General features: G+C 43.1%; 1 protein-coding gene across 1 annotated transcript in view; it reads right to left on the bottom strand.

Annotated features, from left to right (window-relative positions):
• Positions 1-27815, bottom strand: part of SNX30 (sorting nexin family member 30) — a 47324-nt gene that overhangs the window by 11692 nt on the left and 7817 nt on the right. Inside the window, exons 2-6 of the mRNA XM_075488585.1 lie at positions 14763-14951; positions 8354-8464; positions 4461-4619; positions 1889-2084; positions 1052-1251 (exon numbers count right to left, since the gene is read on the bottom strand). Of these exons, the coding sequence (XP_075344700.1) occupies positions 1052-1251; positions 1889-2084; positions 4461-4619; positions 8354-8464; positions 14763-14951 (855 nt within the window). The remainder of the gene's footprint in view (positions 1-1051; positions 1252-1888; positions 2085-4460; positions 4620-8353; positions 8465-14762; positions 14952-27815) is intronic.

The raw sequence follows: 27815 nt of genomic DNA, 5'->3' as shown, positions 1-27815 counted from the left end.
ACAGGAACCATACAACTAACCATGTGAAGCTGGGAAAAGAAGTCTGCAAGCATTTCAATTCTCAGGTTGAGAAGCATAGGAAAACTGAGATTAAGATGGAGAAGGACTACAATGTACAGACTGTAGGTTTACAACAGACTATTAGATCTCTAAAGGAGTGCATACCATAGCCTTGTAATGGTTGTTCCAAGTGCAAAGTCCTCAGAATGAATTTGTCTGTTAGTACCCTATAGAGGGACTGCTAATACATACTGTACCATGGACATGTGGTGAAAAGCTCTAACAGCCAAACTAGAGTCCTTGGTTCCATTCTTCAGTACAGCTAACTCACTAATTCTTTTCCTCATGCAATGGGATTGACTACCAATGCTCCTTAACTTCAAGAGGATAAAAACTGTATGGAAGTAGCTTTTATTACTTCTGCATAAGCAGTAAGATCAAGTTCTTAGAGAGATTAAGAGTCACAGAACAACACCTTTAAGCAAATACTTGGCATGCAGACCTTAACAGAACTTTACAACAGACATATCCTGCCTAGGGTACGGGCATGGGAGAGGAAGCAGTGTCTGTCATTTGGTCACATGGTTCTAAGAGGAGCCACCCCACCCTGCTACATACAAGTGACAGAAGCAGCTAATGCTAACTTTTCTGCAGGGCCAGACACTGACCCAGTAGTGAAGAGCTGAGCCACAACTGACTTTTTAACAATTCCAAGAGAAGATTCTAGGCAGCCACAGGATGTCTCCTATAGAGTACTACCTGCCACTCTGATGAAGGAGCAACTCTTCAACACTTTGAGTGCACCCTAGCATTTACTGACCTTAGCTTCACTGAATAGCAGAGCAGATAAATAATGCTACCTGTGCAGCACCCTGCTACTAAACATACCTATTTTGTTTTGATTATGAAAACATCCTCCTACTTAATGTATTATTTACTTCCCCACTTCTCCTACCACCAACCTTTCTCACTGTTAGAAAGAATGAACTCACTGATGTACCATTTCATGGAAACACAATGACAGTGTCTTCTGCCACAGGGCTCTCTTTACCTTCATCGACTCCGAGTACAGTATATATTCCCTAAGCACAGGCAGGAAGTCTTCTGTCATGTCTTCACTGAGTTCTTCAAGAGCTGTGCAGCAGTTCCCAATACAGGCAGACACTCCTTCCAGTGGCTCCGATAGCTCAACCTCCAGCCCTCCCCAGGTTGAATAAACAGGTCCATATTCTCGTAGTTCCACCAAGTATTCTGCAAGAGGCAGATGGAAAAGTAGATTAACAGAGTAAGAGCGAGGCACAAGGATCTGCAAACTCTCATACAAAACAGGAGAAAGTATGCACCAGGCTTGGCAAACATTAACTCCCCCAGGAGTCAAGTCTTGTGTTGCATTAGCATCTTAATAGACAGAGCTCTGTGGCTGCCCAGGTGACAGATCCAAGTTGCCTCCTGCTTAACTGTATTGGAAGCTTGTAGGAATGGTCAAAGACACTCACACCTGTGCAGTAGCAGAAGTCATTTTTTTGTAAAATGTGGCTCTGCTAAGACAGGTCTGTAAAGATTATCTTCCATCCATACTCCTCCAGATAGAATCTACAGGTTTTTCCCCCCTCCCAAAAGTCTTTCCAAAAATAACTCTAGTAAGAAAGTAAGTTGGTATAACAAGAGCAACTTTAAAAAAAATATTTGGAGAGTTGAGCTAAGATGAGGTACTGTGTTAGGCTTTGGGCCTGTTCTAAATCTGCAAGAGGCATTAGATTTTGCTCTGTGTGTGGCTCATTACAGGCCAGAAATCATTGACACAAGTTGTCTCGGTCATGCCATCAACCAGAACAAGATACAGAGCACTCAGACTGAAGTATTATGATAGAGCACCTTGTGTCCTTACCCAACTGTTCCTTAATAATCCGTTGTGCTATTCTGTCAATGGTACCAAGCTTTAGAGAGAATGTGTCTAGATAATCCCCAATGGCTGCAAACTCCAGTGGCCGACTTCTTAATTTGTAGCCTCCTGTGACATATTTGACAGACTCCCCCATCTTTGACAGCAATGCTATTCCTTGCTTTTTGTAGGCATTAAGATCCTAGGAAGTTAAAAAAAAAAAAAAACCAAACAGTTTAGAAATATTTCACTTGTGTGTTGGAAGATTAATACAGTGAAGGATACTTTCCAGTCAAGATCAAATCTTGTGAAGGCAAGAGATTACATGTGACATGTAGTCTTGGACAAAACCTCACTTTATACAAGTTGTACAGCTGAGCACAGTTTCAAGACTACCTCTAGATGGAGATAAGCTATCCAGGAGAATGGTATGAAATACAGCATAAATAATGGTCCACCTTTGCACATGGCCAGACTCCCATGTTCCTGTACCGTCACCAGGGAAGTAGTGATATTAACAGCTCTGTTTCCTCCAATACTGTTCATGCCACTCATCCACACATACTTTTAAGTCATAGCCCACAATACCAGCATTATACAAATGCACCAGCTGGCTCTGATAAGCTAGGATAGAGCTACATATTGCATGCCTGTTTGGTCAGCAGCCTCCCCACACCAGTTGTGTGGTCAGATAAGAGGCAGAGGAAAAAGAGCAAGCATGGGGCGACTAGCACAGCTTCTCTGTAAGACAGACTGCAGCTCAGGCTGGGCCACGATGTAGGCACGTTGCCTGCACAGAAAGCTTAAACTTCTTTGCCAACGCTTTACTTGTTTGCATAAATCAACATTCAAACAACCTGTGTTAACAAGGCTGTTTACCTACAAACTTCAGGGGATTTCACTTTGACAGCACACCAGGAAAAAAAAAAAAAAAGTGGTTTTAGTTAGCCAAAACGCCATCCATTTTGCATTTTACTCCTTCCAGAAGGGGTCACTATTCAACATCTCCAAACAGGCCTAAGAGCTTATCTTACGGAGCCTGAGGAAGAGATGTTTTACGGAGCCTGAGGAAGAGATGTTTTCAAAGCACATAGACCTGTAGAGGTCAAGAATCTACACATGGTATTACAGACTAGACTAAAAGCTTAAGTGTCCTTTAAAAAAAAAAAAAATACAACAGCCATCTTCAAAACATGTACTATGGTATTCTTTCCAAGTACTTACGTGTAAGTCAAATGTAAGTCTGACTAAGAGAACCTGACATCTTAGCAGCTACTATAATGTTGAATTATGTTTGCATTTAAATGAAGTGGTTCCTTGACTCTTGCCTTCCACCTGTCCTAAGCACTACCTGCAAGCAGGCATCAGAAAAAGACCCTTTAACTCAAAATTATTCACCCACTCTCTTAAGCATTCTGGTATGTTAGTGGTATAAACAAGGAAATTGAAGAAAGGTTGGTTTCTCTTTTTCAGCCAGGAGGTGGTCTCATGACTTTCTGCAGTAACTAAGTTCTGAAGTCCTAGCACACTGAACTGACACCTCACTGCTGCAATACAGAAAGTTCCAATACTAGAAACAGCCAGAAGAACATGCGTCCTCTTCCCTCTGCCTCCCTGGATGCTCTGTATTCTCAAGGCAAACTCTGCCTGGGGCTGAGAATAAAGCCCTTACCATTCATTTTACAGGGGTGAGAAGACAACTAAGCAGCTAAGAAAGTTGCATCATGCTTTGGCAGCTGAAAAGCAGAACAAAGCTATCTAACATTTAACTATCAAGGTGCTAAACAAATTCTGCATTTCTGGCTTGTTTCAGTGGTTAAGTTCACCATGGAGGAGAGACTGAGTCTCACATTACAGCAAGCAGAGCATAAGCCTGAAGTGAGCTCAAATTAAGTGTCACATTTGAGTGAGCTAGCGTAATGTGACATTGGAAAGATGTGCTTTTACAGCTCTCCTCACTTATCAGGTCAAACCCAAGCATGACTGTAGGTCCTCCTAGTCTTATTTAAAATGCAGTTCAAAAGACAGCCAAAGAAAATTGCACTGCTGCTGGATGAGTCACGCAGAAGATGAGCATGAAGTTGTTGACCACAAACAAACAAGAATAAGGTCTTCACACTTAGTTTTGAGGGCAACAAGTGTAAGCAGTATAAAAGCCACAGACAAGAAATTTGCAAGCTTTTGTGCAAGAGAGATCTTTCCTCCTCCCCCACTTCCCTCCTCCCCAAAAGAGGGTTTTACAGAGTCTACAATTTTCTAAATTCTGAACCTCTCTTGCATCAGACAAGTATGTTCTAGACACAAGGATACAAAACAAGCAGGTCTGGAGAACTGAATTTGTACATCTGCAGACCACCCCTCCCTTCAAGCAAAGAGAATCCATATGTGACAGAACCCACACAGGGGTCTGTCACACACAACATTCAGGGTCCCCAACTCCTCTCCGGTATTTTAGGAGAAGTTCTGACCTGCACAATGTAGTTTTATTAATGCCTTTTTACCTTCATTTCAAAAGAGACTGCAAAGGTGCCTGTTCTGTTGTCCCTGTCAATGACTGCATTTGGAGTTACTGTCTTACCTTGGCTGTGAGAAACACGTTGAAGTGCTCATTAAAAGAAAGCACCGGGTGATCAGTTATTCTCTTCAAGAATTTGTCTAATGCTTTCCTCCTTGTCTCCACGAACTCTTCAGAAAAGCGATCAACAACACCCTTCACCACAAATTTCTCAGGAAGAGGCTGTCAGAGACAAGCAAAACGCACAAGATTTGAAAGACCAAAAACCTGCTTCTGCTATTTGGAAACATACAAAGCAATCAAACTCCAGTCTTAACAGGAACAGAAACGTTATGTTTGCTAACAGGAACCATACATCAGATGGGATGCAAGCCCCGCTCTGAATTACCTTTTAGCTGGTCTGGCCTAATGCTAGCAATTCTACTGAGTGGTTTCAGCCAAGAGCCACACCAGTGAAGCCCAAACAGTACTCACACTAAGTACTTCTAGCATAGCTTAGCGTGTTCCCCCTTACAGTTATCCATGTTCAAGCTCCAGCTCTAAAGGAGATATCAGAAGAGCTCCACACTATTCACTACAGCAATGCACACACACCCCTCCCAATGTTGAAGCAAGGCTGCTCAGTCCAAGGAAACTCAGAAAATTTTACAGTTCTACGCACTCTTTTCCCCCCAGTCTGAGCAATTTAGAGCTCCTGGACAGGGCCCTTCTGTGGAGGGCTGATAGTCTTAGTGACAGCACCACACCAAGCAAAGACAGACGAGCAGGCTTGACACAGCAGATGGTCCAGTAGTCCAGGCTGGAGCTTTCCTGAAGCACTTGCACACTTGGTCATCTATCATAGCCAACATTCCTGAGCATGTTTGTGTAAGTGACAAAGGTCTGCCAACATTATTTACTCTTTCGTCTTACTCCTATTTTGACTCCACCAGTTCATCTCTGCTGTTCAGCTTAACATGTAAGCCCAAGCCTGCCTCCAGACTTAGTCGTTCTGCAGTCCCTCCTGCTACGCTTAGACTCCAGACTTCAAAGTACCACTTCAGATGGAAGATAACTCTTTAAACTTTAGCATGGTTAGTCTCAGCTCTGCCACTAGATCTGCTTTTGTTCTGTCTGGACAGCATGGACTCTAAGATTAGTATCAGTTTTAAAGTTGTGCTTTGCATTTTATTCTTGTGAAACAGTCTGCCCAGACAGATAATCTGCTTGCTCTTAGACTAGCAATGACAGCCATTTTCACCCAATTCAGGAACCAGGGTTCTCCTCTGCAAAGAGTCTTTTTCACCTGAAATCTGTGACAAAAGTAATTCAAAGAAAAAAAAAACCAACCCTGTGTATGCATATGCCTTTCCCACCATACCCTAGCTGATGTGGGATGTACATGAAGATTATACCTCGTAAAAAAAACAGCCAGCATGACTTAGCTGCAACACAGCTACATTTTGACCACTATATTTAGTTCTTATAATTTGAGACTTATCTTATTATGCTTAGCATTCAGATCAGTCGTTCTCGTTAAACCAGTGTGAGGTACACTCTAATTAGACTTCTGAAGAAGAATAACGCTTAGTGCAGTAGTCTTCAGGAAGGAAGAAACTCTCTTCCCTTGCTTTGTAAACTTTAGCTGGGACTCTAGGAAGTCACTACCTCAGCACCATATGCAGGAGGAAAAGGACATGCTGGAAGACTAGTTTAAAGAACCCTAGTTCAACCAAACACATGCAAACTGACACTGAATAATCTCTAAAGTTTGAGCATTTGAGACCCACAGAAGGGTGCACCTCAATTACAGAGACTTCTGCCATTTAATCTGGTTTTAGCTAAATCAGTAGTTATAGTTCTTTACATTTTAGGCCTTTGGAGGTCCATCCCAAGAAGTCAGTGCACACAGCTAGCAGCTGATATCCTGCTTTAACTGCATGTTACTTATCTACCTTATAGCCTTCCAGCTTAATAGTCTACTTTTCCCTGCTGTGCATGTGACGGAGTTCACTGCAGTCAGAAATGGCCTCAAGTATCCAAACATCACCATCCAAAGCCAAGATCCTTGGCCGTGTTAGGCTTATCTTTCTAGTCTAGAGACAGATCTGAGAGCATTTTTACTGTTGTTTGAAAGAACAGATTAGAATACGTCTCAGATCATTTAAAAAAAAGTAAAAATCAGTAGCCAAAGAGATGAAAAGGAACCCATATTCAGTTTACTTTGGGCTCCTAAGTGTAGGCTATCATGACTCGCTGCACTAAGACGACACATCATTTGTTACAGGAAGATTTCAGGTAGAGTCACTATACTGAGATTAGGAAGACAACCCCCTTTCAGTATTTTATTAGACAGAAGGCCTCCAGGGATTACAGTATCTCCAGTTACAAATACAGATACTCTTAGATTGGCTTGAAACATCCTTTCAGAATATACCTGAATCACAGTGCACCTGAAACTGCCTTTAGCTTCTATTCACCATCTACTTCTAAGCAATAAATACATAATGCATTCAGCAATCTCCCCGCCATACCACTGCATGGAGGAGATTAATAGGAAATTCCGTAACTGGTAACTTGTGCATAGACAGATAAAAGAGGGCAGCACATCCTTATGTTTCCAGATTTTCTAGAAGAGAGGCACTTAAGAGTTTGCCTTGTTCTGCAGCCGGTTTCGTGTTCAGTATTAGAGCCACTTGTGCCAAACTTGCCGTTCTGTGTGCAATGAATTCCAGGTCACAGCAAAGCAGCTTGATTCCCTGGCTGTGACTCACCTTCTGCTACTAGACTATTATTTATTGCCTTGCAGCCTTCAGGCAGGACTGGCAGCCTGTTAGTACACTCGAGAATCTGTAGAAGCTTAACCTCAATAGTTCCAGCTGTTCAGAGAACAGGGAGGGAGAAAAGAGGGTCTGGGCAGCTAACACATTAATCTCACATCTCCACCTTACCCCAGCAAGCTCTCGCTCTCTCTCCTCTTCTCCCTACCCCTCAGTAAACATAACTGCTGCCAGTTAGTGGTGTCACATGATTTTGTGAAGTATTTCTTATCTTTGAGAGACTGAGCTATTATTCCACTTAGAGGCAAGTCCCGGAGAAATTAAGGACTTAAATAGCTCTCTACCCTGGAACAGCCTAACTGAATACTTTTCACATAGCCGAGTCCATGCCGAGGGAGGGAGAGCAGAGAAACTTCCTCCTCATCCCAAATGGGCAAGCTAAGGTATGCTAGCAGTGTTGCTATTTCCCAACAATTCACCTCCTACAGGCCTTTCTGGATTTCTTTGTTCAAAAGAGCTGATGGTGGTGATCTCACAGGCTTCCTACCTTTTTACATCTTTTACAGCATGAAAAACAGTATCTGATACTGATGCTGAAGATCTTCATATCACATAAGGTGGTCAGACTGCCAGCTTCAGCAACAAGGGGTGCAGTAGTTTAGCTAATCTGATTAGCTAAACTTCTGCCTACTGAAGGCATGCAATAGCTACCAAGCCAGAGGCTAAGATCTGAAAGTCTGTACTATTAAATGTTAGCACAAATAGTTTTAAAATACTCTTTAAAACCAGGTCAAAAGGCCATTTTGAAAACTGACCGAGACTAGGACTTTGAAGTATCTGTGTGGCTTTTCATAAGCCTCATATACTCACAAATCTAGATGTAGTAATTAAGCGAACAGACGAAACATATTGCATTTATGCTACAACAAATGTAGTCACTGCGCATATTGCCCTACAGGACACTGCCAAAGCTCACCTCTCAGGTGTGCCACCCAAGAAAAGTCTAAGCTTCATAATCAGTCAAGAATGGGAAGCTCTTCCCACTCCACTAGAAGAGAATGAAGTACCATATTTAAACCTAAATACTAGAAGAGAATGAAGCACTGTATTTCAATCTAAAGAAATAACACCAAAATATCACCCTTGGAAGACAGATACAGAACTGTCCTTAATAGCAGATTCTTGCTTACTACCTACGGGAATGAGATGCGTTGGCTGAGACTCCTCCAGCTTGTTTCTCAACCAGTCGAAGTCTTGGTACCGCCGGCGGACAGAATACTCTGGCAAATCAAACTCTGCTCGTGTGGTCTGGAAAAGAAGAACAGGATACGCTTAGTGTGTACTGAAACCTCTCGCTTCAGAGCTTAGCAGCAAATGCAGTACAGCCATCACTGGCAAGGGTGAGGCCAGAAAGCCTTGCACGGGGACTCCATCCCCAAAATCCCGTTTGCAGCCAGCATGAGAGAAAGATCCTCTGGCCTTTCAAGCAGTAGGAGAGCCAGCAATACGAAAAAGGATTACTTGGAGCTGATGTGTTCTTAAGATCTATTCGTACTTCATTACATGTTCTGCTCAGATAAACTTTATGGGAGGAGTCTGTGGAGAGGAGAGTACTGTGCATGTTATTCTCTCGGCAGTTACAAGTTGGCAGGGAAGACTGTATGAAATCTTCATTCCAAGGACAAGACTACTTTAGCCATGAAGAATTAAAGGCAAAGGTATTTAATGACTTGTTTATTCTATGAGGTACATTAACTGTGGGTGAAAAAATGTTTCACCACTGCCTCGTATTCCAGAAGCGACAGGCTTATTACACTCCTCCCAGGCTAAAAGATTAGAACATAAGCCATTGCTAGGTTTGCCGAAGGACTGTTTTTGTTGATTTCCGACAGGAAGAAATGAAGTTTTTTACATTAAGTTTGTGTACACCTGATGAGAGATATCAGTACATTAAGTTAAAACTTTAAAGTTTTCATTCTTCAGGGCAAGGAGTTAAACTTGCCATTACAAGACAGAATGTAGCATGCAGAATGTGGTATACGAGACAGAATGTAAGCACACAGAGAAACTGCTGGCAAATCTTTTATCCAGTCCTTGAACAGTCCATAGCCTGGAAGGCCCTCCCCCGCATGGGGCTGCTTGCACAGAACATATTGCAACTGCCGAAAAGCACTCATGAAACTGCGTACCAGCTCGGAGTCTCTGCTAAAGAGCCTGGTATTGCAACAGTCCTGATTGGAAGGCAGATGGCCCTTACCATTATGTCCCACTGAGAAGCACAGCTCACAGAAGCCTACAGAGCTGTATTTATTTATTTGCAGCACCAAGACCATCTTCCAATGAAGGCAACGCTGCAGCACCAGAACACTACATGTCTACAGCTAGACATCAAGACCACTGCGTTCTGGGGAATGCACCAGCTCTTCTAGCTCGGAACTGTCACTGAGTCCAGCACTAGGTTGCTTTGCTACTCCTAGCCACTACAACCACCTGCTGAATTCCAGCAGAGATTCTGTATTTACTTCCAGACTGAGAGCAACTGCCACGTATTTGGAGAGAGCCAAGTAGCAGCCTTTAAATGCAATCCACCTCTTCACTTGCTCTCTGGATGGCTCTGACTCTTCAGTGACTGCACGTTACTCCCACCAATCCCCACTGGGGATCCTGTACAAGTTCTATGCCGGAAATCTCTTTCTAGGGGGAAGCCAGCAGCCTTAACACACTATCAACAGAACAGTAGCTCTAATATACTATAAACAGCATGCTAATGTGGTATTACGTATGAAATGGTTTGGTTTCTATAAAAGGAAGGCAACAGAGAAACAGAAGAGAAGAAATCAAGCTGACCTCTTCCCTCCTTTGAGCTGCTAGCTGTGGTAAAAGATACACATGTTAGTCCATGGACTAACATAATGAACGCTCACCAATGCAGCAGTTGTGTTTGCAGAAGAGGGACTACCACGAGCTACACATCCACTGCAGATTTGTGCTTTACTCGGCTACACCTCAGTGTAACACCAGCTTATTTAACGTGTTAGAGTGCCACACTATAAAAGAAACTTCTGAGACTCCATATGAACCATTTTTAATTGTTTTGAGTAAGTGACTGAACAGTGTTACACTAGAACAAGATAGTTCACGCACATGTAGACAGCTCTCATCAGCCAGTGGTGCTGACTGCTTTGTTCTGTTAACAGGGCAGCTATACCTCAGCCTTGCAGGAGACTACCTCAAATTAAAAAACAAAAAAAGTGTAATGATTTAGTAGTAGGGAGAGCTTTTGTGAACTGGCTGTCACTGGGCAAAGGCTTCTTAAAAGAGATCAGACAGTGAGTGAATGAGAGTAATCAGGATGTATACACACTACAGGGTCTTATCCTGTAGCATGAGGATGAAGGTAAAGTCTCCCATCTGGTAGCACTGAGAACCTTATTAACCAGTATTCTGCTAACAGTTAAGGAAAACTGTATAGGTACTACTTAGTCTAGAAGTAGGAAAGCAGGGTAAGTCCCTATGCACAAACTTTACATTAGTTATCGTTCATCTCTAGCAAACTGCTCCTGCTACCTTCACATCACAGGCAGATTTGCAAAGTTTTCCATACAGGTTTTGTTCCTCAGAGGGAGGCAGGTGAAAATACATCACAGTCATCAGCATTTGTGTTTGCTGTATGGGCTGTCAAATCTAAACAGCAAATAAGCTTTTCAAAGACTATTTGCACAGAACATAAGGGCCCTTCAAGGTTTTAACACCACCTCACTAACACTGAAAGAATTGGGATTCAGATGAAACTGTTCATTAGCTTAGCACAAGTTATTTTTTCCAGACTGCACACAAAAGGGAAGAGGGTCTTGCCACTGTCCAGTGAAGGCAAGTGAAATGCCTGTGGTTTTGACACAGTTGAGTTCCTCCTGCTTTCTTAGTAGCATCCATAAATCTCATCTTGCAAGGACACGTGTCTCTCCCAAAGTAAGCTGAGAAACTTATGTGGCAGATCTCAACCTCCCAAAAATAATGGGCAAGACGTTTCCAGGGATTTATTGAAGACTCCAGCACAGTTCCACTAAGTCAGCACTGCAGTATTCTGGGCTCAGTTTTATTTGCTGGAAAGCAGGCAGGGTTACAGACACTTTTACCTCTGTTGTTGGAATAGTTTTGACTTGAGGCAATATTAAGGCAATCACTAAGTCTTACTCTTGTGTAAGATTCTTGTCTTTCTTGAAAGGAGTTAGCAGCCAAACCTAAAGCCAGCCTGTGATGACTGTGTGAAAGCATTTGTGTACCCTAGTTCCAGTCTCTTTCGCTACACCTGATTGTGGATTCCCCTCCACATTACTATTTAAGTTTGGGGCAAACTCTTCAACTAGAAAAAAAGAGGAGAATGGCAGAGTGGGGAAGGGAGAAGGTTGGTGTTCTTAACAGTTCATAGTTTTGTTCGCCTCAAATAGTTTAGCCTGTTTGAAAAAGAGATCATAGCATTTAGCTTGATCCCTAGAGAGGAGCAGGTGTGTTTCATGTGCTCAGGTAATCTACCCAATGCATGCACTGGGAGCAGGAGGAGAAGGACAGGAAAAAGAAAACAAGACCTCTGCTTCAGTATTGAGTGGTTTGAAAGGCTCTCCCTTCAAGCCTGCAGAGCAACTGCATGACTCTGAGGAATGGCATACAGCTGTTCAGGCCTCCATGGGAAAAGGCACAGAAGGTGGCCTTGCCATCCTAGAAAGTACAACAAAGGTGAAGTTAGAAGTCCACTTACTTGTTTCCCTCGGGAGAGATGACTACCTAACATAAGGGTTCCCCCTCCCTCCTCAGGAAGATCTGATTGATAAAATCCCTCTAGAGTGTACATCAGTCTATCTGAAGAGCACAAAGGCGTATCACCAAGAACACCCAAGACACTTCAATCATCACAGCCAAGACCAATTAAGTTCCAGCACAAGTTTCACCCACCTTTTTGGTTTCACAAGCCTACCCATACAAGAAAACTGCTGTTGGCAAGAAGAAAACAGGGTATGAAAGAGTCAAAGAGAGTCAGGTCTGAATCACTGTCCCCATTATTTTAGGGATTCCCATTACGTTCTTTAAATGTGTTTATCCAGAAGACAGGCTGGGGAATGCTACCTGGCTCTTGCTAGGAAGCTGTGAAAGCAGGGGCACAAGCAGGACCAAGTAAACTCTAAGCTTACTTCTCAGCTTCCCTGCAAGCCGTTGTTTTGGACCCTTCCTCAGCCACACCACCTACTGACAAAGGTATCAGTAGATGAGAAGTCTGGGGCATACTGCAAGGCTTCTCTTTTTTGCTGTTATGTTGAAGGGCCTTTCTAAAGAAAGAAAAAAGCCACACAACACAAAACCAAGAGTGTGGTCAGGTTACACTCTTCCCTACAGTGGTATCCAGTCACAGCCACAAGCACACGTTAAAGCACTAGCAATTACATTCCCCTCCTCCACCTAGTGATGCTGCTTTTCACAGCAAGGAAGTCTTCAGCAAAACTCATTCTAGGATCTACATCTATCCAAACCTTTGAGGTTCCAGTAGCATTCTTCAGCGAAGAAAGGAAAAAAAAGCAGCCATCCCTGCCCCCTCATCCAGAGCCACCAAAGAGACCTTCTCAGCTCTTTACAGGTCTCAAGCCCCTCTCATGCAAGGCTGCAATGGAGGTGGTGGGAAGCGACGGCCTTACACTGACGACAGGAGCAAAGTCTGCTATAGAACTTTGACCTACAACCTGGAGGTGCAAGCATCAACACTCATCCTCATCACTGTCTAGGGATTATTCTTGTGCAGCTTTTTTGACATGTTTAATTACTGCTTTCAGCTACAATGGCCGATTGGGCAATTAGCTTGGCATCAAAGAGGCCTTGTTTGTATGGCAAGAATGAGTCAGACCATTAATACTGTTAGTCTTCCAAACAGCCTTTTTTCAAACAATGGCAGATAGTGCTAGAGGTGCTGACCCTAGAGGTTAGCCAGAAGTTTACAAGAATAATAAACGCAAAGAGGTGAGGCTTTCATGGGATTGATAAAAATATATTATGCACTGTTTCACAACAGTATAGTAATGCTATGATATAACAGACTTACGTGTTACAGTCAGATCCCATATAAAAACAAATATTAACAGACAGGTAGGTAGATATGCAAAATCAGAAGTACAGGATGATTTCTTTTTTTAAAATTTAAAAAAGGTACTGTTGGGTAACACATCTGATCTAAATATGGTAAATACCTTACCCACATTCCAGTGTTCTGCTTTAAGGAAGGGAACCCTTGTATGAACACAGGTTTCCAAATGCAGGAACGTTACTAGGGTACCACTGCATAGAGATTTTATCTTGGCACAATAATCGGGTCTTAATTTAAGGAAGAAACAACCCTAGGCAGATTTTTGCCTGTGGAAAGCTGCATCTCATTTTGTGCTTCCTTCCTATTCCTTCTGATTGTGTAACAGCTGAAGGCTAAGTCGCTCCAAGTAGAAAAGTTTCCTACAGTATTTCTTAGCATTTCCTAGTAGTTAAGATACAGCATTTCTTGCAAGATTAAGACACTTAGAGCAACAAAGAATGAGGCGCCCACATTAAGTGTGCAGTAAGAGGTAGCTACTGTTTTAGAGAAACCACATTGTCTCCTGTGCAGCCTGGAAGTGGAACTTTGGAGTAGACATTTGAAAAAAAATTATCTGTGGCCTGTAAAGGCTTCCTTATCTCACACGAAAATATTCTCTCCAGTATGTAGTGCCATCTAAGTAGGCCAGAGGAACGTTAATCTTTTTGGACAAGTGGATCAAGTATATTCCTAGTGAAGTTAGTGAACACTTTTTGCCTTAGGTAACTACAAGTGTCCAAAACGCATGTCAACATCACCTAGGAGCTGATGCTAATGAGAAGGAGCTAGTTAACAGAAATCAACATTCCAGTTGTGAGTGCAGTGGACTTTTCAGATCACTTTTCCTATTAGTGTAATTAGATTGCATTAATGATTGAACTACAACACATGCTGAAAAAATCTCTAGCATATTTCTTTTGGTAGGCAGTAGCATTTTTAGGCTACTTAGTTTTATCAGCAGCTATACAGCCTTCTGTACCAACAATTGCATGGAAGCTAGTTTACAGTTGAGGATCAAGATTATGATTTAGGTAAGTGGCCGATACAGGAAGTGTGGTAAACACTTAGAGCAACAAGCTTAAAGCATTTCAGAAAAGGATAGACACAAAATGTGAGATGATTAACACTGAATCAACAACAAGGCACATTCCCCTTCAGGGGAGGTAACTCAAACCAAATGGGTGTCACATTACTTTATATGAACAGACTTTCAAGTTAATGAAAGAAACTGGCCTTGCAAGTTTACAAACAGCTCTATTTAAGAGTCAGAGACAACATCTAAGCTGACACATTAAAAGTTTTGCATAGTTTCATATACTGAAGTAGTAACAGTTCTGCTAAGAGAAGACACACCTTCAACACATTCACAAGGTATTGAAAGACACTAAGTTCTTGTCCTTAAGATAAAGAAATACAATGAAAGGCATAGACATCCCAAACATGCCCTAAAAAAACTCCTCAAAGAAAAGAGTACTAGGAAAGGAGAATGTTGTGTTGTACCTTTGTTGTAACCCTGTACGTGATATACGTCTCCATTGTGCACACGTGTTTTTTGGGATCATCAACTGTAACAAAGAGGTCTCTAGTTTCCCCATCCAAGTCATCATCCAGCTGCAGTCTGTTGAGGAGAGACGAGGAGGAGGCTGGGCTGGAAGTGTCCACAGGTGTGCCATTGGGTAGACTGAGATCCTGTATTGGAGAGGAAAAAACAGCAGGTTTTTAATAAGTGAACAGATTCACTGTAAAGCACAGTATTCTCAAAGATGCCACTGATGAGCTTCACTGATATATTACAAGGGCTATTTATTTCAGCACCTCCAAGGACCACCCTTTTCCAGGACACCTGGGCAATCCCTGAAGGTCTCGGCCTTGAGCATTTGTTCTGCTGTTCCACAAGTTGAAGAGAAAGAACATTACCACTGTTACCTCCCCTTAGTATGGCGCAACTTGGTTTTTATGCACGAGGAAGTAGAAGTATTGCTGAACCAACAGTTCCTGGTGAGACTGAACCAAATTAGACTCTGAAAACAAGACAGCTAGGCAAATCAAGAGAGCTACTTATAAGACAGGCTTCAGGCAAAGTGGCAACAGTTCAGTTGACTGGAATGCAGTCAGCCTTCATCCCTGGAGACTCCTGTAGTAGAGGAAGGAGGGCAAACTTGTATCAGAGGCTCCCCATCCAGTCCATTAACTTCCAAACATGTTGACAGCAGTCGGAGGCTGAATTGCCATCACTGCACTACAGGACAGTCACAGACCATACAGTCCAGCACCAGTGTGTACACACACCTCCCTTTTGGAGTTCTAAGGCAAATGAAAACACTGTATTTTGCTTGGAGGTCCTCGTTCCCATCCTCCCAACTCCAAGAGTATCATCCAGTGCCTAGGGAAGACAGAGGCTAAAAGAACCAGCAAGTGGCTATTTTAGGAAGAGACACACAAGGGTTTGGGAAATCTGTAATTCCTTGAAACTGACTCAGCATCAGGGGAAAAAAAACAACCAACCAACCCCACAAACAGCTTTACAGCCACCTTGGTACATTCCCACACCTTCAAGCCTCACACTTTGATATAGACCAAGTACTCTATACAGCTAGTGGTTACTCCACTTTGCATAAATACCACAGCAACTTCACCTGTGTTCTCTGCTCTGGTTTTGTAGCAGAGGCAGCTAATAGCATGTGACAGGTTGTACAATATGTAGGAACATCTGACAACAGTATTAGAAAGTCCCAAAGATCCATGAGTCTTCAGAGAAGAGAGGCATTTGTTTGTTTGTTTTAACTAGTAGCACAAGAATAGATTTATCCACAGAGTGTTTCCCTTGTAAGGACAAAGGTTCCTCTGGCTGCTAGGCAGAGAAACATCACTACAGCTAAGCAGCACATTAACTAGAAGTGGTTTAGGTTTAGAATTACTGCTTAAGCCCCAGCTTCACACAGTCTTTAAGTGGCGAAATGAAACATGTAAACTTAGCAAAGCAATGCTGTTTGGGTAAGACCCTCTTTGTCCATCAGTATTCCTTACGCAATTGTGGTTTATGTTTCAGCTGGACAAGGGTAGTCCCTGTCTTCAAAAGAAGTCCTCCTTTGTTCAAGGGTTCAGAATTACAGGCAAGAGCTTCAAGTTAAGCTGCTTACAAAGGTCTGCCTTTGACAATGGCTGAGAACAGGGCTACGTTCCCACCAGTCTTTGTCACAAACCCACCATGGGAGTACTGGGATTTTATAGACAGCCCTCTGCCTGCTGCAGTCCTGCAGAACCATGGTAGTATTGCTCTTCACCTTGAAGCCTGCCTTACAAAGTAGGGATACTAATGCCTCAGCCTAGACATTTTGGGAAAGGGGTGATCTAAACTATTGTCTAACAGAGAGGTTAGATGCATTCTCCCAGATAATGCTCAGAAGTGGTTGCCAACAGATGAGAGATTTCAGATTTAACTGGAAAGTGAGCAAGAATTGGAAGGTAGGCACTCAAATGCTCTCTTAAAAGGGCAAAAGAGCAGGATGAGCATGGCACAGCTTGCCAGCTCATATATGAGGTAGACAGCTTGAACTACACAAGCATCTGGCTCAGGCTCAACTTAGCAGGAGCGTGTACAACAGGAAGAAACAATGCTACAATAACTCAGCAGATAAGGAGTTCTGTTGGAGTTACACAAACAGAATAAGCAGAAGACAGGATAAGATTAGCAACAGGAGACGGCTTCAGAAAATCTGCAGTTCAGCTAGAGAGGAGAATTTGGCTGAGCAGAGTAAAGAGCAAAGCAAACCCTGGGATACCACAGTAGCTGTAGACAAATTTGTTCCTGCTTCCAAAAGGAAAAGACAGCTCTTCATCGCCCATGTGCAATAAGCATTAGTGTAAGACAAGTTGTGCCAGAACTGCAGCCAGTCAAATTCTAAGCTTCCAGTATGGAAATGAATTAACTTGCGGAAACAGCTTAAGCCTGGTTGCACAGGAGATCTCAAAAGCTTGTAACAAAACCCTTCCAAAAGAGAGCTTAAAGAGTATGATGGAATCTGCTAAAAATATGAAAACTCTGCATCAAGCTGTCAGAACAACTGGAGGAAGGACCAAAGATGGAGCTTGCAGCCACTTGCATGAAGTTAGCAACTTTCCTCACCAAATCTGTTAGGAGACAGCAATATCATACCAGCATGTCTTGCACTTTTTAAGCAGGGCAGAAGTTTGTGAAGGCTGGAATCCACTTCAACCTACTTGAGTGTGTTCTTGCAGTCATGGGTCCTGTGGAATGTCTCAAAATAAAGGCTGTGATAGTTTTACCTGATCTCAGCCTTGGATGAAACACCCCAGATCTACATCAAGTAAGGCTTGTAGACCAACTCTGGTTACGAGCAGGAGGGCTGCTAGCTGTGGTGGGGGGAGAGGAGAGAGGATGTGTACATTGGAAGTACTACTGTGCTATACTGCCTCATCTGCGATGGCAGAACCCTCCCCGGCAGTCACAGCTGGCATCATGCCCTGCTACTTGGCTAGTTTTCAGTAGTCAAAGGCCAAGTTAGAAGATAACTATTTGTCCTTCTTAATGGGTGGAGCCTCCTAGCTAACTGCACAAGGAACAACGCTTACGACTGCTGAACCTTCGTTTAACAGTAGGCAGGATCAGTTTGCTGAAGTCTTATGCTATTGCTAGAAAAAGGTAGGCTTTGAAGTGTCACAGCAGATGGCCTAGCAATCTAAGTTGTCTCAGGCTGTAATCCTTTCAGCAGAGCACCTCCTCGTCATGTTAATTGGCACTGGCTTTCTTCCATGGGACTTAAAGGATTTTTTGCAGTTGGGGAGGCAAGACTGTATCATCTGTTCTAGTCTGCTTTTGCCACAGAAAGAGGCGTATGTCCTGCAGAGCCTAGCAGGAAAGATCTGCAGCCTTCTGCATTTCTACCTGTCGGTGTAGTTATCATACCCACAAGCATTTGAAATACTGACTAGTATTAATTGTTTTATATAACAGAGTCTGACTTCAGTGCCAGGGACTCGTGCATCAGCTTCACCTTTAGTGCACCAAGGAGCTGCTCATCCCTGTTTTAAGTACCTATCTGCATTATCAGAGATCAGCACAGTCCAAGTCCCAGCAGGTACCTACTGCTCACAAAGCTCTTCACAGACAAAAAAAGCCTTTTCGTCACAGCACCTGTTACCCGCAGTACAGTCAGCCTGAATCTGAGCTGTCCCACAGCAGGGAGGAGGGGAGGCTGCTTCTGGCAGCCAGGCAGATGGAAAGGAGGACAGGTTCTGTCAAGACATTCTTCAAGTCTTAGAGAGGATCCATGAAGACTTCCTCAAGTTTCAAAGCTTTTTCTAAAGTAAAGAGCAAAGATCCTTAGCCTCTGTCCATCGCTTCCTCAGACCAGTCTCATAGCTTTGTCATCTGCTGAAGCAGGCCAGGTGAAGGTCTAGCAAGGCCTGGATCACAACCTATAGCAGAGACAGTACAACATTCAGACCTTCAGGTTCATGATCTACCGGTTAAGCACTAGGCTTTTGTGCACAGTGGCACAACCACCTATGGGCAGACTCTTCACGCATTCCTGTGGAGTTTGTAGGATTCCTCAAGACACCCAAATTTATGGATACATGACATTAGACAACTCTAGCAGCATGCATTTGATTTCCTACATTGCAGGGCAAGTGGGAACTAACTGCCTGTGTTGGAAATGCATGAGCCCTGCCAACTATGCAGGCTGCTATCTGGTAAGGAAGCAGCTTCACATTCTTTTGATGCAGTCCAAACACCTTGACTAGTCAGCCTGCCCAGAAACAGATACTAAATCTATCAAGAAGTTCACTTCATCCAAGTTTAAAATTCAGCTGAATTTTATAAACCTGAAGTCTGTATGTGAGATGCAAAATGAGTTGGGAAGTTTCCAGCTGATGTCATCTTCTCCCTCCTTCATTCTCCCAGGAGATTTTCCAAGACTCTGGATTTACAGAGCAGCTTGGATCCACATAAAGTAAAACCTCAGGAGCTTGGTATTCAGTCTTCTGGATGGCAGCCTCCCCCAGTGGAGTAGTACACACCAGAGAAAGCATCCAGGATTCAACCCTTTAAGGCTAAAAAAGGGTCTAAAATTCTGTAGGTATTGGCTTATTGTCAAGTGAAGATCATGCAGTCTCCTGCTGAGTTAAGTGCAGCTCATCAATACTGCAGCCTCTACAAACTGAATGTTAGTTTTCACCTACCCTGCTTTAGCAAGCGTACAGCTTAACCTGCCAGCTTTGCTATCTAAGCAGTAGTCCATGAAGGACGTGGAAGAGGTGGCTCAGTTAGGTCTTCCAAGCACAGGTAAGCTCATCTCTGGCAAGGGTTAGCCTGAAACCATCTGATGTTGCGAGCCCATTGCTCTCATTCAACAAGTATTACATGACAGTAAGGGACATTTAGAAATGTGGCTGTTTAGAGGCAAATGGTGCACTTAACCCCAAATATCCTTGCCTAACTCAGGGACCTTACAGCCAGGCCTGTACTACTCCTAGAGCCCCACTGCTTCATTTCTGAAATTAAGAGTGCTGTACCTTTCTCCTTGTGTTTTAAGGCATTCCATGGCTTTTTGCCATCCATTTCCCAGAGAGACACAACCACAGATACAGTCATTTGAGGGGACAATGATTCCACACAACAATTGCAGCTGGTTTCTGGAACAGTCTTACCTTCGTACCTTCAGTACACGACAATAAGCCATAGTAGAATTGCTGCTGGTGACTGGAAAACTAAAATGGTTTAGATGTAAATATTCCCAAGAACACTATAAAAGCTTGCATTAACTTGGCTTTCACAGACCTGTTCACAGCAGTACTTGTGTCATCCCAGCAAGTTTTGAAAGCAGGTATTTTTTGTTTATAGAGTTCTCTGCCACTGGCCTGTACAGGTCAGCTCTGCTTAGAAAGAGAAAGCACCTTTCCATCCTCCAGTGCATCTAGATCAGTTCATCTGTCACTGACAGCATAGTATCCTATTAGAGGATCTCACTGAGCATCTGTATAGTGAAATCTCAGTCTGCACAAGACTATTACCCAATACCAGCTGTAGACAAATACCTAAACTTCTCTTCAGATAGAGAACAAAGGAAGAAAGGGCATTTGCTTCCTCCTTATATATGTTGAGTTTCATCCTGCGCCAGGCATCAGCATCATACTTTGTTTACTACAGGTCACCTTTGTTTCCCCACACATATCTGAGGTAGATACGAGATCCGGCATGTCCTCTCCTCTTGCACTTGTCTTTGGGCAGCTACTTTAAGGCAACAGTGACCAAAGTGGGGATCCAGACTGCAGGCAGGAGAATGCTCTGGACACAGTAGGGAAGGAAGGATAAGAAGGCTGTCTTCCTCTACAAGGTTTTAAAAAAAAAAAAAAAAAAAAAAAAGCCCACAGTTAAACTCCAAAACCCCTATTCATTCCCAGGAGAAAGAACCACATTTCTACGTTGATCCACGAGACAGTGCTAAGTTGTAGTTTGACAAGAACTGTGAGAATCAAGTTCTAAGGCTGGTCCTACCCTCCTGGGAAAGGCTAAGTGGTTACACATACACCAGCTCCTGACATGCTTCTCCAGTAATGGGAAGGAGCATACCGTATGTGTGGGTGTACTCACAAGGACCAAGATTATACCCTCAGAAGAGGTCAGTGTTTTCCACTGTATTAATCATCTAGAACCAGACTGCAAGGTTGAGGCTATTTTAAGAGCAATACAGACTAAGCTCAAATCAGGAGCAATTCTTCTTGCTCTTACCTGGAAATGTGTCAGCAGAGGAGGGACAGTGCTGGGTGTTGAGGACACAAGCCCAGATTTTTACTTCCTAGCCCTGGAGGGTCTTATGCAGCAAGTCTGCAGGCCCCGCAGTGTTGGGCAGAAAGCCCCTAACTGTAATGGGACATAAATACCACACCTGGTCCAAGCCTCACCCCTACAATTCCAGCCATACCACTGGTATTCTGCCCATCTAACCAAAAAGACACCAGATAAAGACTGGATCAGTTTGCCCTCAGGATATTTTAAATAGGTGTCAGAGTACAGCATGCTGCCAAGCCACGAGTCTGATGACTTTGTTCTGGAGTTCATCACTCAAACGGGTGTTTCTGCTCTATAGGTCAGAGTTGCCTGGAGACAGACTCCTCAGTATCCCTGAAAAAATAAGAATTTCAGATGCAGCAGCTGATCGTAATGGTATGCAGTTTGGTACCACTCAAGACCTGGGAGCATTCTTGCTTATTAAGGTATCATACTTGGAATAGTGTTTCTTTGCACTTTGGCTGGACAGAGAAACACTGGAACAAGCTTCACAGAGACACTAGATGATTGACACGAGCACTTTCCAAGCCTTCTCATGCAGGTCATGGGATTCCCACCTCTTTCCTGAGGCTAACAGACAGGTTTTATAGGATGGATTATTTTACTTTGTGGTTTGTTTTCCCATAAGTCATCACAGTTAAGCTAACCAGAGCAAGAATGTGGGCATAGAAGCATTTCCTGCAAACAGCATTTTCAGCAAGAGCAGTAAGCCATCTCCTACCTCTGTTGCTGAAGTCTTCAGGGACTCAGCTACAATACAGCTCAGTTTCAGCCTTCCTGTGCACAGGGGTAAAGGGGGGTGTCACAAGGAGGTGTCAAGTACCACATCAGACCATCTGTTCATACAGTCTGGCTATATGTCTGTCTGCTCACAGAGTCCTTGAGAGTGGCCTCTTTTCCTAGTCTGAAAGGGGAACTGTGCAATATCACACTAAAGCTAAATGTGGTTCAAGTTACACTCTAAAAATGAGGATCGTGAGTGGCATCTCACAGATGTTTTACAGCAGTTAAGACAAGTCCTTCAATATTAGTAATAAACCATGTTACTGTGCACAAAAGGTCAAAAGGCTTTGGGGGCCGGGCATTTGGCAGATGAAATGGGTTGTTATTTGGAGCAGACATTAATTAGGCAAAATGTAAAGGGATAAGACATACTTTGTCTTATTAACTCTTGCTAACCTGACATGTACTTCCCCATATCCTTTGAGCAGGAAGGAAAGTGCAAGGAATAACTGGATGTTTGCCACATCTTATAGCTCCCTTACTCTGGCAAGGTATTTTAAATGCAAAGAGGTATTTTAACACAGCCACAGGATGAAGTGTTCTCTTGGAAGAAACAGTCCCAGATACAAGGTTAGCTTCTACACCTGTTTACAAAGCACTAGAGCCCTCACAGAAAGCTTTACCTATCTTCCTAAGAAAAAGCCAGTCTGCAACTGTCCATCAAGATTAGTTCAGTTATGTTTAAGCTGTAGAAAGTAGTAGAAAAGTGCCTGTAACCTGAAGGAAAGCAAGAAAGTTTAACATTTGGGCAGACTTGGGTTTGCATTCTTTAGCAGAGCTAAAAGGTTTTCTTCCTTCTACAGTTCTCGGTAGAAGGCAACAGGAACCAACTCCACTCTATCTTCAGAGCTCAGAGATCTCCACAAATGGCAGAAGCTAGATGTCTTCAGAAACATTTAGAAAAATGCAGACCTTTTGAATCAAGTCTCCAGTTACTCTCATCTAGCTCTGTTAAGTTCCATGTCCATCTGCAAGGAGTTTGTTTCAAGAATATTGTTTAAGACTTGAATTATTATCAGAAGGGTTCTGCAGCTGTGTGCACAGGAACATCATAACCCATTTTAACATGCTAAAGAGCACCTTGTTAATGAACAAGCCTAAAACACCCCATGTTTTGTTTTAAAGCTTCATTTTCAGAACCTATGCTCTGACCTTCTAAATAGCAAAGCAGCAGCCAGGATTCAGACCATGAGCAGGAAAACTTGAATCCAGCATATGACCAGGAGTCATTCCCAATCCAAGAAGCCAGATTTATATCTGATTACAGATGGAACAGTTTGCTAAGCTTGTCCAAACTAAATTGCTTTCTCCTAGAGACATACGGCTTTGTGTTAAAGCTCTGCAGACATACCGTGCAGCAGTTTTTTCCTGTTCACACTCTAGAAGTAGGTTTAGCTGCATCAGTTATTTAGGTATCCAGTGTCACCAAACCGCCAATTTATTTGGCTGAGATGTTTTTGAGAGCAAACAGTAATATTTTTTCAAATGTGAACAGATGCAAAGGACTGGGGAGAAGCAGAGAGAAGAAACAGGAAGGAAAGAGATGACAGAGGGCTAGAAAGCACTGTAGTATCCTGGTGAATACTTCATTTAAACAAGCAAGAATAAACTATATTCCACTACGATGTAGTTTTCCTCATGCTCACTGTTTTAGATCAGTTGCATTAGCATTTCCCCATACAAGATCAGTGGAGGTTTCATGAGAGCAAGTCAGACTGACGAGACATCACTGTGCAAGTAAAGGAGGCAGAGATATTCAAAGGGGAAAACTCAGGTTTTCATCTCAAACCCTGGAAGAGCTGGAGGAGTGTGCTCTTGGAGGAGCTCTCAGAGTTAGTTTACGCAGGTGCAGTTTAAGGGATAGCCCTCCATCATGTTTGCTGATAAACAAGACATTTTCCAGCAGAAAGGCATTTGCTCCCAGAGGGGTAAAATAAACAAAGTGCATATCTGCTGGAAGAAAAAAAAAAAAAAAAACCCAACCAAAAACCGCACAGTATGACCGCATCACTCCCTGCTTTAAGGAGAGCAAGTGAGGAAAAGAAATCATGCAGTATTTCCTCACAGTAGGAAAACTATCTATAGAGACTGATGTAGGGAAGAAACAAGGCATGAGATCTACAGACTAATTCATCTATAGAAACACCCTTTATTTATATGGCCTAGGCTCCTCACAGCCACTGTGTCACATACTTGTGTTTGGCACGCATGGCTTCAAGTGAAGTATACTGATCTAGGAGCAAGCTAGTCTGCCCACTGAAAGTCAGCATACAAATCCAGAAGAGGCCAGGCTGATCACTGGCAATAAATGGTATTGATTAAATTTCTCCAGGGGTTTTCTTGGCGACAATGCAAAACACAGCTTTGTCTTGGCAGTATCCAAGATTTGCACTTACAATTTGCCTTACGCTAGCATCTAAAACACTACAGCAAAGGTGCCAGTTCTACCCAGAGAAGCATGGGTTTCAGTATTGTCTGGGGTAGTCTATCACTTGCCATTCCCACATGTCAGGGCTTTCACCACTGAGCTAGTCGAGAGTAGCTGTTGCTAACACCATCTGCAGCACCGAGGGAGAAGAGGCTTCTCTGCCCTTGAGCAACACCTGCACTGCAGCATATTCCTTTCAAGGAACACATCACGTCATTCAAGCTCACTGGAAAAGTGAGGCCAACTATGCAGACAGACTTTAAGATGGGGTTTTTTATACCCAAAGAGGCTCTTCAGAAGAATACAGCAAGTTCCATTCAAGCAGTTTAAGGCAACACTTTCCCATGAGGACAGGGCATTGAACCAATGTACTAACAGCTTTCCTGGTAGATGTGACAGAGATAAGCTTCACCCCTTGCTAGTATTTTGGCTTTGAGAGGCTACTAGCTACTCTCATCAGATATGCAGAGTTAGGGTGGTTTAAAAGAGCTTGTTTTTCAGACTTAAATTCAGCTTGAGGTTAGAGCACAGATTAAGAATAAGAATCAGGATTAAAGCATATGCTTCAGTGCTGTAAGCCAATAACACTACAGACCACTTGCAACTATTATTTTCCAAGACAGGCAGAGAGGTTGTCATCCTCACAGTAGGGTCCGCACTCCTTAATTTGAGGGTATAATCCAGAAGCAAGTAAAGACAGTTGCTATTTGCATTTTGTTAATCTTCCTGGAGAGTACTACACATTTTCGTGATGTCTTTGCTCCCACACGCTAGTGTAGTTCTCTTCAACCTAACATACATAAAACCACAAACCTGAGTCCAGCAGAAGCCCATCTTCAGGGGTTAGAGACACCACCACTTTCACTTGCAGAGCAACTTCTCAGCTACTGTTTATTGCTTCATAGAAGAAGCAGTGCAGAAGCTCTGAACGTGGCTGTAAGATAGTGATGTTCTCCAAAGGACACCCTTTGAGGACCACTCTAAATACAGCTCTTGGCTGAGCTCTTTCCTTGCCTGTTGTATGAATTTTGGATCATTGCCTTTATTTTCAGAACAATTTCAGCTAGTTCACTAACCCTTGTCACCTACATGCTTATTCAGACAGATACTTCACGATTTCTGTGTAATATCTGGTTGAGAATCAACAGTTTTGGCATTATAACATCACCTACAGCTGAAGGCAACACCTCTTTCCGCCCCCCGCCCCTCTCAATTTAGAAAATAAAACATGTCGCATAAATTCATCTGTCAATAAACCATTTAAGTTGGACTGGCATTGGGAATGCTAACTCATTAAAAGAGTTGCAGCTCACTGGATTTCTTTTCCGTCTCCAGTTGGTCATTGCAGTATTGCTAGTAGCCACCTTGCTGTCAGTTATTGCCCTTAGTAACTGGAAGAGAAACAGGTTCCCCACAGTTTTTCGATAATTTACTAAGAATATATTCTTACTAAGGGTAAAGGCACTCAGCTTTTACATCAGGGTTGCAGCTGCCACCACCTCCAAGGTGGAGGTTGGAGCTTTCTGCCCCATTTCACCCTTGTGATGGGAGCAGTTTTTCCCAGCCACAATTGCTTGGAGTCTCAGTGGCACTGCAACCCAGGCTCAGGCAGTCAAGTCAGCTACAGCTTAAAGAGTCAGTACAGCTCAGCATTTAAGATCTTGCTCAAGGTCAGCAGAGAACAAGCCTCAGTAAAGTTACTTCTGAGAAACACACAAGATCAAATGCCATTTTTAATTGGTGTACTGTCTTCTGTAGACTGAAAGCACATCAAAATTACCATCTCAAAGGTGCAGGTGAGGTGTTGCAAGTAGATTTTCATGCAGCAGTACTGAGTTAAGTCTCACTGCACCACAAGAGCTCCCGTCTTGTCTCCTGACCTACTTTACAGAAACCAGCCTCTCTGCTCAGATAAGGAAGGGACTGGCTAGTATGGCAGCCAGACGATCTGTTTGAGATACCACAAGAGCAGTCCACTGTGCTAGAAGACACCAGGACAATGGTTTGCAGGTTAATCTAGGAACTGATGTCTCCCAGATCACAGTAGGAACACCTTGGTGTTTATCCTCTGCCCCCTCCCATCATTAATTACAGGGATATGCTGCCTGAGGCTTATCACAAACCCCTGAGGCACTGATAGGAGAATTATGTGCCCGCACAGCTGTAAGAGAGCTTCTTAATCAGTCTGGTTATCCACTTCTCCCCATGAAGGAGCTCAGACAGCATCCAGCAACTCGGGGAGGTTTGAGGCATTCCAGCACAGGCAGCCCGGAGGATTCTTTCCGACCACCATGCATAACTTTTTCCACCATGGCTGACAAGTTATTGCCAAGACTCACCCTTCTGAAACCCAGCTGAAGAACCAAGTTCCTCTACGTATGTTTTGAATATCTGTTTTCAGTACCCTGTCTCATTAAGTATGAAGTAATCTTGTTGAAAAGATTATGAAAGCTGTGCAACACTGAATTCAACTTCAAAGTATACCCCTCCCTCCATTAAGTTGAAATAAGAACCACAAAGTAATAATAATGTTATACAGTAGAAGCTATGTTCAGTTCTACCAGATGGAAAGATTAAAAAAAGTAACGGTACTAAGACAGTTATCTCGATCCAAGTGTTTGTCCCAAGTTAAGTGTTAGCTATCCTTCATCTTGTTCAGAAGAGATAGGAATTGCCAATTCCAGGGAAGCTCACTGTACTGTCAAGTTGTGGATCATAATGAGACCACCAGGTACAGTTTACGACAGTACTACAGCACCTACATTGTAAGATATCATTAAAGCACCCTTACCAATAAAATCCTATTTCTATAAATGAAGGCAACTGTAAGCAAGCACACCAATGCATTGTTGTATGTGCTTCTCCACCATCAAACCCCAGAGTGTCTACAAGCAAAAAGGAGACAAGCACTCTATCTTTTCAGTAAGATACCATGGTATTAACCTATCCAAGCCATATCATGAGTTTGAGATCTGAAATAGCTACAGAAAGCAGTTATAGTCACCACCATTATGAAAGATGGCAAACTGGATTCAGCCAGCAGCTTGGCTGTGAGTAGAGCACTGATGGCAAGCTGAAAGCCAGGCCAGGTTTAAGTCAGTTCTTTTAACTAGGAGACTAGAAAAGAGCTGCCTGATGCACACCTATGCACACGCACAGAGTGCAACAGGCAAAGAGACAGCAGTTCCTTTAACCAGTCATCCACAACTGGAGTTCAAAGACGACAACTAAGCTCGGCCTTTGAGAGCTCATGGCCCGCTTATGAAGCATGTAGCAGACAAGTGCTTGCACCTAAAACCTTCATGGCCCAAGAACCATGGTTCAGGGATCTAACATCTACCATGCAACGTGACCTCCCCATTCAGTGCAGTGGCTGCGGGAAGAGAACCACAGGATTTCCCAAAAGCCAGGAGAACAGATTCATAAATAGGTGAATTCTGAAACAGTTAGGAGACAGTTCCACCAAACTAGCAATCCTGCTGTCCTAGGTGGAAAACAACATTCCTGCATCCTTCAAGCACTTCTTCTG

Source organism: Mycteria americana, chromosome Z, assembly GCF_035582795.1.
Source record: "Mycteria americana isolate JAX WOST 10 ecotype Jacksonville Zoo and Gardens chromosome Z, USCA_MyAme_1.0, whole genome shotgun sequence".
Taxonomy (NCBI): Eukaryota; Metazoa; Chordata; class Aves; order Ciconiiformes; family Ciconiidae; genus Mycteria; species Mycteria americana.
Note: the sequence above shows the minus strand (reverse complement) of the source record. Positions and strands in the feature narration are given on the sequence as shown.